We start from the raw sequence: 15,323 nt of genomic DNA on the forward strand, positions 1-15,323 counted from the left end.
GCTTTGGGATTAAATTATTAACTCCAAGTTTAGTGATCTTTGCAGTACTGAGTTGAGGTTGGAGGAGGGTGGGAAGACGTAGCAGGGACAGTCATTAAACAAACCATTACAGCATTGGAGGTCATGTCCAGAAGTAACCACGTAAGAACTCAGTGAGAAATTGGAAAGCAGTATCTTAAGAAAACTGATTCTTCATTCAAAGTAGAAGTGATTATTCAATCATGTTGTATTCTAGTTTCAGGATAAACCATTGAAGAGGTTAATGTCAACATCTTCCTTAATTATTTTAGTACTTAAAAATTGTTTTCATCCGCTCTCAAGCCCTATAAAATCTTAACCATCAAGTGTCTTTTCTATTAGTTTTCCTGTTTCCTGGGTTATCTTGTATTTGTCACCAATGCATGAGTATCTATATAGCACCGGAACACTAATTTTTCTCTCTCCCTTCACCAGCATCAATCAATTATTCTAGCAGAAAGATGCAAATCACTGATATAAACAAAACAATAAGGCAGCTTCAAGGAGATAACCGTAGTGGTCTAGGATTTCTAACAACCGCAAAAGCAACAAAAGCAATCTTCACGACGGTCATTTTACAGAATTTCATTCTTTTATAAATGTCTAAATGAGTCCAAGAATTATTGCCCTATTCAAAATTGTTGATGTCACCCACATCATGAACGGGCAGAATGTGTCAACTTCCCAAGAAATTTATTTTTAGACTGCCTTTAAGGTATAATCATCAGTCACAGGTTGCCTATAGATCGCAACTATCAGGACAAATGGAATTTTCGTGAAATATCCTTGCAATGACTTTGGTTTCTGGCCCATTTCCCGGTCCACCTCTTTTCACCCACACTTGGCCAACTGTGCCAAAGGTGGTGCATACTTTTCCCCGTGATAACAGAAAATGTTCACAAATTATAACTGCACCATTCAGTTCAAATACTTTTACTTCTACGGCAAAACAGATTGATTTTCTCCAGCAACAAACAATGAAATGGTCTCTTTGATGTCTTGTAATTAGTTCTAATATTAGTAAATAAAGGCAGCAAAACAAAATATGTCCATCAGGCCTTTATCAGTCCCTTCATAACCCATACAGTGGCCTTGCCCTGAACTATAAGGTGGATAAATGAGTGGAATGCTGATTTTGGCATCCAGCTTACTCTCAGATAATCTACCTCATCCTTCTCAGCTGACATGAGACAGAAATAACACCAAAGGGTGATAAACTCTTTCCTGCAGACCTGGGGTTCCACGGTTCACTGGCCCCAGGCCTAATCTATCAATCCATTTTCTACACAATAAAAGGTAAGAAACCCATTACAGATCTGTTATAAGCCCTGGCAGGTGGTCTACAACAAAAATGGAATACATCAACCAATCCAGCATACAGTGTCTCTTTTCTAGGGTTTGAAGCACTAGGGGTCAGCTGACATGTATAATGTAGTCAGAATTTAGTATTAAATTCTTTTAGGTATATAAAAAGATTCACACATCTTACAGTATAAGTATAAAGATACGACAGAAAAGTTCATTTCTGGTATGACTGACCTTTTATAAAAATAGCACTGTTATTTTATTTTTGCATTACTTACTGGCTTTGCACATGATGCAATAAATGAAACTGGGTTAGAATTTACCATCTTGTGCTCTTAAGTACATCTAATTTTCATTTGTATTCAACCTCAGTTTAAGGAGTTGGCATATGAAAACCTCCATTTAATGCCATTTCAAGATCATTAAATTATTAGAAAGAAAGGCGACCCCTCTAGTGTCAGGGTTGACACTATATAATCTAGTCATCTCAAAGCAAAGGCATTGTAGAAACAAGAGGAGCAACTTTTTATATTAGCAAAACCTCTTTTTATCATATCATTTCTTCTCCTTTCTAATATTCATTGCTAAAGGGCAAACATCTTTGTGCTAATAAAGGACTTACTTCAAAAATGTCACACTGAAGGTCAGAGTTATGAAATTTTTTCCTTTGTTTTAAATCATCATTATACGTCTCTTCATTTTAAATTCATTGTGAACAGGGGAGAAAGTTTGCCAAGAATAGTCACATCTGGTTTTCATCTGAAATTATTTACCTTTTTAATAAAGTCTGGTCCACAGCATATTTAAATGACAAATTTACATACTCCATGCACACTCTCTGTATGTGTAGAGTGGAAAAGTAAAGTTTTAATATGGAAATGAGTTGCTGCACAAGTATCAGTGCTTTACAATGCATGCTGGATTTTTCTTTGTTCTTATCTTTAAAAATAGCACTGCATTGAAATGAACACATTATCTAGAATTAGGTTGAAGTTTCCTGATAGAACGTTATCTGGCTCCAATGAAACTTTCTACAAACGCTTTCTCATCACTCACTCCACCAAAATGGAGGAAACCAACATGCAGAATGAATGTAGGGGAAGCGGGCGGGGAAGCAGTGTGAAGGCTCAATTACACTTTGTCTGGATTTCTGAGTTAAAGTCAGGTGAGTAGATTACAAAGATGCTCAGGGGTAAAAAAAAGTCATCTTAAATTATGCTCATACTTAAAGCGTGAAAATGTTGGTGCTTGAAAACAATGGTGGACTACTTGGACTTACTTCATGGCCGATGTGAAGAGAACAAAACCCATGATTTTTCAGTATTTTTAATCTGAACTGCTAGCCAGTCCTAGATAATGAGAATAATGAGATCAGTGGAAAGGGAGACCACAGGCTATAAACTCTCTGTGCCTTCCATTAGGGTTCTTTCTTAGTTTTGGTGCTTCTATCTCTCCTCTGGTCCAGCTTTTGGACTCATAATGGTGGCACATATTTTAGCTTTCTCCCTAAGAGCCATATTTATAACTGCTTGAATAAGATGGTGAATATTATTCAGTCTTAAAAAAGAAGGAAATCCCCCCCACATACAAGAATGTGGATCTTCCTAGAGGACATTATGTTTAGCAAAAACAAAACAAAACAAAACAAAACAAAAAACAAAAAACCCCAAAATACCCCAACAACAATAAACAGTCACAGAAGGACAAATACTGCATGATTCCACTTAAATGAGGTATCTAAAATAGTCAAACTCATAGAAACAGAGAGTAGAATGATGGTTACCAGGGGCAAGGGAGGGAGGGAAGGAAATGGAAATTGTTTAATGGATGTAGTTTCAGTTATGCAAGATGAAAAGCTTCTGGAGATCTGTTATAAAATATAGTGCCTAGAGTTAACAATACTGTATTGTACTCTTAAAAATGTGTTAAGACGTTAGACCTCATGTTAAGTCCTCTTACCACACTTGAAAAAAAGGTGACTCAGCAAGAGTTTCGTGCTTGGTCTTTGTGTTTTTCTGTTCTAACATTACACCTAATTTTTAAATTAAAGTTAACATTTTTGACCAATTACAATGCACCAGCTACTGTGTTATGCATTTCCCATGCACTATCTCATTGAATTTTCACCGCAACCTGGAAAGTATGTTATACGATTACCTGAATTTTGCAGATGTTATAACTGAAGGGTAGAATCTATAATCCATAAACCTCACTATTAATCACCACGATAAACTGCCTCCTCACAACTCCCGTTTACTTTTCGTTTGTAAAATGTCTGATCCATATTCTTGGCATTGCCTGAAACTTCGATCATTTGGAAAGTTAAAAACCACATATTATTATAAACTTACTAAACTGTGATTAATTTGGTAGTAATGGCAAACAGGTTTCTTGGACAGGCCAAACATCTCAACTTACAGAAGTGTCAAGAGAACAATAGCAGTGATGATAATAATACTTATTGAGTACTGGGCCAGGCCCACCTTAAAGAGCCTGATGTTTGTTCTCATAGCTGGGGTAAACCTTATATATTTTTTCAGTCTTCCAAAGTGGGAGCTCACGCATGAGAGTGAAAGAGGGAGCTATTGAAAATTATGGTGGGACAACAGGCAAAATCATGACTCATGACACACAACCTAGTAAGGACCCCTATCTTAGTGTGAAATTATAGGAAGCAAAGTCAAGGATGCTTATGTTATAAACTTTTAATTACGACTCTGCCACTCAACTCTCAGCTTCAAACTATTTAGCAACTACAAATTAGAGATATGAGTAGTTAAAATGCCAAGCCCTATGTAATTCTGAATGTCCATTAAATAAGGCAAGGGTGCGAACTGATTATGATATCCTTAGGAGAGCATGTGGCATACAGTGGTCACTCATTAGATGTCTGTTGAATGAATGATTTAAATGAATGAATAAATGTTACGATGTAATTATTAACTATATAAAAGAAACTTCCAAGATGATGGACTTTCAAGAATTATCAGGCTATGTATCTTAATAGCAAATAGGTAAATACCAGTTTTTTGTATTTCTTGCAAAGATTCTTTTCTGTAGTTAACAAAAGTTGTTCACACATTAAGGGCAGGATTGAATGGTCACTACTAGAACAATCTATTAATCATGGCCTTTGCTAGGAAAATAATCCATCGGAGCAAATGTCCACTTTTGAGCAAGGAATGGAAATGCCGAGCTTTAGCTTGATTTAACTTTCTCTTTTTTAGTCTCCAGATTTATAGCAATGGCAAATAATGGCTGGCATTACATGACAAACATACCTGGAAAAAGACCAAACGTTTATTTACCTGACACAAATAAAAAGAACAAATCTAAAATGTTTACTGCTTGGATGGATACTAAAAAGTAACATGATTAGGGGTTAATACAAAATGAACCAGATTTCTGGAAATTTAGATACAGTCATTTGTATATTGTAGATCGTCTGGCCTATGAGTTTCACCATATGTATTTTTTACTTTCATAATATTTATTTTGTGATTTAGTTTGAAAACAATCCTTGTACTATTATCAATATTACAAAAGTTATTCCTATATTAAAGTTTGTTACATATATTAATTTTTAAACCTTATCTATGTCTAGGTAAAGTGGATCATGTTTTTTTGTTAAGGTGCACTTAACTGAAATTCGCCTTCCAGCAAAATTTCTTATTTGTGTTTGTAAAGTATTTTAAGTCTTTATATGCAATATTTAATAATGCCTACGCCTTAACAAATTAAAATAGTAATTTACTATTTACAAATAAATGGCAAAATATGAGGCAAAATTTTAAATGTATTCAATAAAACAAAATTTATTTATTGTGACTAATAGGAACGTATAATATATACTACCTGTTAAGTTATTTAACATCAAAAATAGTAGACATATAACTAATTCTGAAACATAAACATGTGTTCCTGTATTCCACAATTACAAATGGTTCACAGTAAAGAAGGTTCTGGAAAATAATTTGAAAACACAGCATCCAGTTTTCCAAAAAGGGTAAAAAGCAAAGCAAAAACACTCATATGGTTTCTTTAAATGAAAAGAAATCTCAATTTTTTTCTTCAAATGAGCAGTGGAATGACATGGGAAACCATGTTTTTTCTTTCTTTCTACCATATTATCCACAGAAAAACCACTTGAGCTTCACTGAAAAGTTAAAAAAAAACATTTAATTTGGAATAACCTTTACATTTAAATAATGTGTTCTCAAATAAGTCACATAACCTCTCTAGGACTCAGTAGTCTAATCTAGAAGATGTGAAAGTAACTGGGTTTCGTTAGGCTCCTTCCATCTGAATAATCCTATGAGTCTATAAAATAAATGTTCCATCTTTCCACCTTTTCAACCAAGTATAGGAAGCTTATAAGATGATTCAAAAATTAAGGCTGATAAAACATATTTTGGTTCTAAATAATGGGTAGTTGAAAAAATACCTACACATAACGCACCAAAAGAACAATGAAGAAAGGGGACACAAAGTGACAAGGACAGGAGAAGATGAAAGAAGGATTAAAAGGTAGAGTCAAAGAAAGAGAGAGTAGGAGAGAATGTGTTGCATACACTACCCAGGCAGAAAAAAACCTGACATATATGAATTTAGGAAAGTAGATTCATGGTAGACATAGAAAGATATCAATTCATAGGCAAAGACATATATAACAGAGAAAAAAGGAAGAGGGTAATAGTGATGGGGAGAGGTTGGAAGGGAGGGAGAACCCCTTACACACATGCATACACACACACAAAGTTCAGAGAACATACAAAGAAATATGATGAGTGATAAATATTGAAATCAACACAGAATCAGACATGTGTATGAAGATCATGTGTGAGACACTTACAGAGAGAAAAACACAGAGGCTAGCTTTAATAACATTCCCATTTTGTAGATCTTAAGGATATTATTGTTAGACTGTAAAGCTCAAAATATGTATTAGGCAAAAATGAGGATATCACTTCATGATCCTTATCTGGAGGAAGCCACAATTTAAACCAAGACCTATATTCAGCTTCAAAGCAACATTTTCCATCTCTACTATAAAGAGATGCTACCCAGGCCACGGCAAGTTAACACAGTTTTGCAACAAACTCATTATAGAGTCCACCACTCCCTTAAAGGAATAGCTATATTACCTCCCATCGCTGTTTTCTCTCTTCAGTAATAAAAACATAAACGTGCCAAAGTAATTGGTAAGTTGGCTAAATACACAGGGTACAACATATTAGAGTTAGCTGTGGAGAAGGGCACCTGCCACCAGATACTGTGATAGTAGGACAGTTTTAGAGATACTAACTGTTAAGGAATTGGCATGTTTGTACCCCAGCAACCATGACCTACTAGTTACAATTATAACACTCACTCTAGCTTTTAGATGAAGGAGTGTGCTGGAGAATACAGGGAAGGGGTCTCCATTATTTCTTCTCTCTTCTAATGACTGAGAATCTGAGGTTTAATGATGATCAAGACTGTCTCTTGATCATCTTGACCATCTTATTCTTTTTAAACTGTTGACTTGTGTAATGACATAAATCTGGCACTAATCATTCATTTTCTATTCTTAAATTTAAGCCAACAGGGATAAGGTGGCATAGGGATTGAGAAGTGACAAATAATTTTTAATATGACTAGTGAATAACATTCCAAATTCTATGACATTTGGTGGCAAAGATATAGTATGAAAATTATAATTTTGGGATAAGACAGATATTATGAGTGATATAGTAATGTAAGTCTACACAAGATGGTACTCATAGTCTTAGTTTTAATTTTCTATCATAAAAAATTGACTTTTTATTCTCTTGCAGAAAAGATAAAAGCTTGACTCACGTTTCACTATTCACAAAGCTGCTATTGTACATTTTTGATAGTTCTCTCACATTTCCTACAATTATAATTTTTGTGTTCCTTTTTGTAATATCAAGATATATTGAGATATTGTGGAATATTTTGGGGCATCTTTCCTCCTTGTTCTCTTCCTATGAGGAATGATTTTATTTGTATTGTTATGTGGCTACAAAATTTAATTACTAGGAAAATACATTCCCTCCAGATGCAAGTGTCTATATGTTTACGTGGCTATTTTGAAATTATTAAAGGAAGAAACTTTACATTTTTCAGTAGGAAAAAAATTAACTCAAAAAACTTAAATAGTGTTGATAGATAAAAATAAAAGATTTTTTCCCAAATACCTAGTTGCTTGAATTATAGAGAACAAAACACACATTTTGAATTTAATGCCATATAACTGGTACTCATTTCAGTTCATAAATATTTTATCAGTCATGTAAAAGATCTGTTACAAGAACTTCAGCATCATCAATTTAAAAATATAATGAATATCCTGACACAATTCAAAATTAAGTCTCTATTATTTTATTTTCAAATCATCTACATATGGAAACTTCTCTCAGTATAACTTGTTCACACCTCTCAATTTAGTTGAGTATTGATGAATAACAAGCAATTCTTTAGAGGCAACTGTGCCATTTTTGAAAGAAGCCATTTTATACTACATGAAAATTATAGTTCTGCAATATTTTCTTGGCATGGATTTTGCTCCTGGTTTAAAGGATTACAATTTGCTTTATATTTTGAATAGAACAAAGTTAACAGGTATTAAATATGCTCAATAAGGTAGCAGAACTGTAGTCAAAAGTGGATGAGAGGTTTCAAAACATCCTTGGAAGGTCAAAAGCACATATGGAGAAAGTACATATGAGGACATATAAAGTAAGAGAGAAGAAGCCTTAGGTACAGGGGGATCTGAACTTGGCAAAACCTGGAGAGCATTTGGATTAAAGATGTCATGGTATTTGGGAATAAGAAGCATGTAAAATTTGGGTACTGAAAGTTTGTAGATGAAAATTTGTGCCAATATCAAAACTACCACACAATGAATGGTCTTCCCTTAGCACTTACCTACAGGCAAAAATAAACATAAATCAAAACAATAAGTGTAGTTCTTACCTAAAGAAACTGAACTTGGTGTCTGGAAGGAATCTCAGCAGTTGGTATGGATACCTCAGAATAAAGCCCACTGCATTATAGACTTTGAAGTTCTCTTTCAACAAGAGACTCAGCTCTCTACCTTAGCACATAGAGTAAAATATCCCAGTTAACAAGACCCATCCAGGTACTTAGAGCTTGCAGTCTATTTTCTCATTCTTAAATATAAATATATAAAGGATCACTAGCTGTATGAACAAAGTCTACAGCCCCAAAAGGGAAAATAGCATGGAAATGGACAAATTCCTTGAAAGACACAACTTAAAAAAGCTGACACACAAAGAAATAAAAATCTAACCATCCCTGTATCTATTTAAAAAATGGATCAATTATCAAAAACTTTCTCACCAAAAAAAACCCAACAATAACAATAAAACAAAACAAAACATAATACCCCATGCACTGACGCCTTTACAAGTGAATTCTTCCAAACATCTCAGGAAGAAATGATACCAGTCTTCACCAAGTTATTTCAGAACAAAGAAAGAGAGCACCTCTCAACTTGTTTTATAAGTCTAGTCTAACAATGCTATCAACACTCAAGAAGGATTCAAAAAAAATTACAGACCGTTTCCTGCCATGAACAAAGATAAAAATCATAAAGAGCATATTAGAAAACTGAATCTAGCAATCTATAAAAAGTACAAGACATCATGACCAATAGAATTTATTTCTGGAATCCCAGAGTAGTTTCACATTCCAAAAACAATGGCTGTAGTTTATCACATTCAGAGGAGAAAAATCATAGAATCATTTTAATAAATGCAGAGAAAGTATATGAATATGTTCAATACATATTCATAATAAAAACTTGAGAAATGGAACAAGGAAAAATTCCTTAATCTGATTAAGAGGATCTATAAAATGTCCTACAAGAAACATCGTATTTAATGATCAATTACTGAAAGCTTTCCACCTGAAACAGGGAATGAACCAAGGCTACCCATTATCACCACTTCTATTAAACACTGTTTTAGGGGTCCAAGTTTATGCAAAAACAATTAAAATCATAAGGATTGAAAAGAGAGCAACTTCCTCTATTTGAAGACACGATTGTGTACATTAAAATAATCCAAAATGTTTTACAAAGCATTAATATTAGTAAGTGAATTTGGCGAGGACACTGGATGTGTGCTTAATGTAAAAAAAAATCTATTTTTATATACCAGCAACAAAAAGAAAATAAAATTTGAAATGAATCCCATTTATAAAAGGATCAAAATATCAAATATCTGGGATTAAATCTAATAAAACATGTGCAGGTCCTCTGGATTGAAAACTGCAAAATATTTCTAAAAAGGCATTCAAGAAGACCTAAATAAATGAAGGGATGTAACATTTTCACGGATTAGATTACTCAATATTGTAAAAATGTTAATTGATCTATAAATTCAACACAATTCAAATCAATATCCTGGCAGGTTTTCGTAAAAAATGACAAGTTGGTTCTAAAATTTATTTGGTAAACCAAAGAACCAAAAATAGCAAAAAACACTCTGGACTAAGAAGAATAAGGTTGGAGGATTTACACTACCAGATCCTCAATTTTTTTTATAAAACAAGTATGTTGGGTTTGTGTGTATGTGTGTATATATATATACACACACACATATACATGTATGTATGTATATATTATATGTATATGTATATGTAGGTATATATATACATATATACATTGTATGTATACATGCATTATATATACACATACGTATGTGTGTATATATTGAATATATACACACATACACAATATAATCTTGTTCAATCATAAAAAGGAATGAAGTTCTGATACCTGCTACAACATGGGTGAAACTTTAAAACCTTACGCCAAGTAAAATAATCTAGACACAAAGGGACAAATACAGTGTGACTCCACTTATATGAAATATCTAGAATAGGCAAATTCATAGAGACAGAAAGTAGATTAGAGGTTACTTTTTTTGGGGGGGGGTCGGGGGTAGGGATATGGGGAGTTATTACTTAACGGTTACAGAAATTCTGTTTGGGGTAACGAAAATGTTTTAGCAATAGACAATGGTAATGGTTTCACACTGTGGATATAATAAATGACAGTGAATTTTACACTTAAAATGGTTAAAATGACAGATTTTATGTTATATATATTTTACCACAATTTAAAAAGTAAATATACCAAAACCATTGATTTGTACACTTTAAAATGGGTGAACTGTATGGTATATAAATTATATCTCAATAAAGCTGTTGAAAGATGATTGTTATAAAGCCAGTGTGGTACTAGTTGAAGGACAGTGATAATCAAATGGAAGAGAATAGAGAATCCAGAACAGATTCATGCATATATGTTCACTTGATTTATGATAAAGTTGCCACAGCAGTACAGTGGGAAGAAGACTGCCTTTCGCTAAATAGTGATGGATCAACTGATGTTGCTTTTCATTATAAATTCATATGCACTACTTGGTTTTAAAGAATAAGTATGCATTACTTTGATAAGCATTTTAAAATATTAGATTTAAAAAGTATCCAAGTTAGAAAGATGAAGACTCACAAGTAAGTAAATAAGTAAATAAATAGTAATAAATAAAACACCTTTTGGAGAAGTTTATCATGCATTAATCACTGATTAAGTCTATATTATAGGTAAGGATAAGTAATTTTGATTTATGATACTTGTTGAGCTAGACCACCTCCATCTTGCTTTAATATTGTCAGTATATACCTGAACACTAAATTAATCACTTCATCCGTCTTCCAGTCTAATTCTTTAGAATAGTTCATATAAAGTAATAGTGGTGTATATCTTGGCATTTGGTCATTAACATACCGTCGTTCACCATCACCATTCCTTCCATCCACAACAAATCATACAGCCAGATCAAATGGTCAAGTTTTAAAAAATATATAACACAAATAACAATCCACAAAACCAGCCCCTCTCCCCGACCCCCACCAATTAAGCACCATGAAACAAAACAAATGCTTGCAACATTTAACACATGTGACAGGACAGATGGTTAATGGCTAACCTTTATCCACTGAAGACTTGTCTGCTTGAGCTTATTTTCAAGTTTATCTTGCTCTTCTGGGCTTATGGGAGCACTTACAAGCACTGTTCCTCCAGTTTCATTTAATTGTTTTAGAATTCCCTGGCGCAGGGGCAACTCTTCTGCCAGTAACTGAAACAGACAAATGCAACAACGTTTAAAATGAATTACAGCACAATGCCAACTACTTTGTCTTTGCCTCTATTGATTAGTCTATCAAAATGAAGCAAGACTGGAGGCCCACTGGTTCCTCAAATACCAAGTTTTCTACAGAGCACAGAGCTTGGTGGACTAAAACGCCCACTCCCAAGTAAATCAGCCCATCCTAGAAAGGATCAGAATATCTTATCCCTCAGAGATTTTTTTTCAAGAGAAAAATGTTATGTAGTATGATGAGCTCTAAAACAATACCCCAAACAGTGTCAAGAGTGTAAAAACACACCTCTCAGAAATAGAACAATCTGGACAAATTTAATCATCCTCTCAGGTATTAGGTCTCCATACTGTAACATACCACTGAGTAAGAAATTGCATTATCATATTAAGAGATAACTAACTTTGAGAACATACCAGGTACCAGGCACTATGCTAAGCTCTTCACATACATTATCTCAGTTAACTTTTATATAATAATTCTGAGGTATATCCTATTATCTTCATCTTACATAGAATGAAACTGAGACAGAGAGGTTAAATAGCAGGTCCAAGGACACAAAAGAAGCAAGCAATAGAGCTGTGATTCAAACTTGGCCGGGTTCACTCAAGAACCCTTAATTTTGACACCTCCACATCCCTGAACTTCTCTTACTCATTTAACATCACATTAAAAGTGTCCTTTCCCACGACCTACAAAACTACCATAGTTTTATTAACTGTTTTATTTATTTGTGTCATCTATAGCTGCACTGTTCAATACGGTACCACTTGCCACATGAGGCTATTTAAATTTAAATTAATTAACAGTCATTAAAATTAAAAACTCAATTCCTCAGTCACATCAGCTACCTTTCAAGTCCTCAAAAGACACATACAGCTAGTGGCTACTAAAACTGATAATGTACAACAAATCCATCATGACAGAAAGTTCTACTGGATAGTGCTGATCTAGACCGTCTAAAGAAAAAAGGAAATCAATGCATATTTCTTAATAAGTGAACACCACTAAACATGTCTCTTAAATGAGTTATCAATTAGATTGCTATATATAACACTCAATACATTTAGGAAAGATGAATTTTCAAAAACAGACTGAGTTTATTTTTCCATGGCATAACCATCTTCAAATGAACTATGGATCAAAACCTTTTTATTTTTTGACTCTCAAATACCTAGTGCATTATCTGACATATAGTAGGTGCTCAATATTTCTTTATTGAACTAAGCAATATTTTTCTTTTTATACTTTATCCTCTGTTCAGGTACACATTTCTTATTTCACAGAAATAAGTAGTTGACGTGGAGTCTAATTTGCATGTGCAAACCAACCGAATCATTGATAAAGCAGTTCCATTTCCCTTTGATTGTGTGACCTTGTAAAATGAGGATAATAACAACCATTTTCAAAGTTTGATAAGCTTAAATAAAATAGCAGATGTAAACACACCTAACACTTAGTATAAAATAGGGGATGATTAAATGTTAATTTCCCTTTCCCTTTTACCTTCCCTTCAAGAATTAAAGTAAAACAGATCCAAAAGAGTTTCTTTCCTAAAACTAAAACCATGGAAGTTCATCCAACTGCACAATCAAAGCATCTCAGTCAGCCAGGAGAGGTAATCAGTATTAAGCAGACAGCACAGTAGGTAGGCATGAAAAACCACTTGAATAAACTGAAAGTCTATTCAACCAGTATAGAAAGTGAACCAACATCACCTCCCCAACACCACAGACAAAACAAACCGAAACAAAATATTGCTTCAGGCAAATCGAATGCCTTTAGTTAAAGGCTGAAGTAGTGAGACTGATTTGGCAATTAAGATCTTCCCTAAGAAATGACATTCATTTCTATAAAGATTCTCCTCAGTTTTTGAAATTATTTGGAGCTGTGGAATTCTCCATTAAGTCTAAAATTAATTTTAAGTTAGTTTAAAAAGTATCACCATGTATTTTACACACACAAGCACACACACATATATATCCCATATACACTTTTTAAAAAATACATACTCACTGGGCTAAGACAAAATAAAGTTGTGAGAAAAACTAGTAAGGAACTATCAATATCCTAATGGACAGGAAATCAATGATTAAATACATTTAAAAAAATAGATTCATATACTCTTTTTTTTTTTTGCCCCACCATGTGGCTTGTGGCATCTTAGTTCCCTAACCAGGGCTTGAACCCGGGCCACGGTAGTGAAAGTGCAGAGTCCTAACAGCTGGGCCTCATGGGAACTGCCCCTAGATTCATATACTCTTAATACAAGTAGGTCCTGGGAGATTTTAGAAAATAAAATTACCTTGACTTCCTCAAGTTTTTCTTTTAGTTGCTGCTCATTTCCAGGTTCAAGTGGAATACTAGTAATGTTATTTGCTTCTTCCAACCATAAAACAAATTCATTTAAATCTCTTTGAAATTCTGACAAGATATCCTTTTGTTCTTCTAGCCTGGAGAAAGAAGAATAAAATTGTTATCAACAACATATTTCTCAAACTTTCTTTTTTTATTTAAGAAAACTTAAAAAAATTACACACACTTTCAATAAAATAAGTCATTTTTAAGATGTTAACAATATAATATTTTTAAAGAAAATTTATTCACAGAGCAATTTCAATATCTCAAAAATCTCTAAAAGGTGAGATTAAAATTAGTTAAGAAGAAAATTCTAATTTAAAAATTCCAACATTACGTTATTAAACTAGAGCAGTGTTTCTCAACCTCAGCACTACTGACATTTAGGATTAAATAATCCTTAGTTGTGAATGGGCTGCTCTGGGCACTGCAGGAAGTTTAGCAGTATCCTTGGCCTTTCCCCACTGTATGCCAGTAGCGTCCCCCCAGTTTTGACAACCAAAAATGTCTTGAGGCATAGTCAAGTATCACCCTGGGGGCAAAACTGCCCCTGGTTGAGAACAACTTCACTAGAGTAAGAATCTAAAATGAAGTTGCATGTTTTAAAATGTTTAAATAAAATACATCTTTATGGAAAATTGTAAGGTAAAAGTAAAAACAAGAGAATTAAATGAAAACACTAAATTACTGCATGTTAAAATGTTTTCCAAATTATGACTCATAATCCTTTTGGAGGAGAGAGGGAAACTGATTTAAAATACTTAACATATGTTGTACTAGTGGAAGTTTTTAATTATAAAAACACATATACTGTATGTTACTCAATTAGCCATAAATTTATTCTTACATATTGAATCATAACACAGCTAAGCAAAATGAGCTGCGCTTAAAATAATTTACATTTTTTTGTTTTGTTGTCTTTTGGGAACTATATATCTCTGGTATATAAGTTTTTAATTGAAGTATAATATACATATAGGAAAGCGTACATATAATTATATAGCTCAATATAGTTTTAAAAAATGGATACACCAAATAACCAGAAAACAAATAGAATGTTATCAGAAGCTCAGAGGCCCCCTCTGGACCCTTGCAGTCACTTCCTCCAAGTGTACAGTAACCAGTCAACTTTGATTACTTTGCCTGTATGAACGTTATGTATATGGAATCATATACATTGTCTTTCACTCAATATAATGTTTACAATCATCACCTGGGTTGTGTGTAGTTATCTTCCTCACTGTATAGTACTAAATTGTATAAATATATAATATATCTCTGTTGGTGGACATATGAGTTGTTTCCATTTGGGGGCTCTTCAGCTAATTTTTTTTGCTTCAAGTTAACACATATTTATGGAGGGCTCATTTACTTCCAGTGACTCAACTGGGCACTAGAATCAAAGACAAATGTATTATGTACCTTGCCTTGAGGATCTCACAGTCCAT

At 33.5% G+C, this 15,323-nt stretch overlaps 1 protein-coding gene across 1 annotated transcript in view; it reads right to left on the bottom strand.

Annotated features, from left to right (window-relative positions):
* Nucleotides 1–15,323, bottom strand: part of DMD (dystrophin) — a 1,714,964-nt gene that overhangs the window by 793,601 nt on the left and 906,040 nt on the right. The window contains exons 41-42 of the mRNA XM_061178407.1: nucleotides 13,823–13,970; nucleotides 11,346–11,495 (exon numbers count right to left, since the gene is read on the bottom strand). Of these exons, the coding sequence (XP_061034390.1) occupies nucleotides 11,346–11,495; nucleotides 13,823–13,970 (298 nt within the window). The remainder of the gene's footprint in view (nucleotides 1–11,345; nucleotides 11,496–13,822; nucleotides 13,971–15,323) is intronic.

Source organism: Eubalaena glacialis, chromosome X (genome assembly GCF_028564815.1).
Source record: "Eubalaena glacialis isolate mEubGla1 chromosome X, mEubGla1.1.hap2.+ XY, whole genome shotgun sequence".
Lineage (NCBI taxonomy): Eukaryota > Metazoa > Chordata > Mammalia > Artiodactyla > Balaenidae > Eubalaena > Eubalaena glacialis.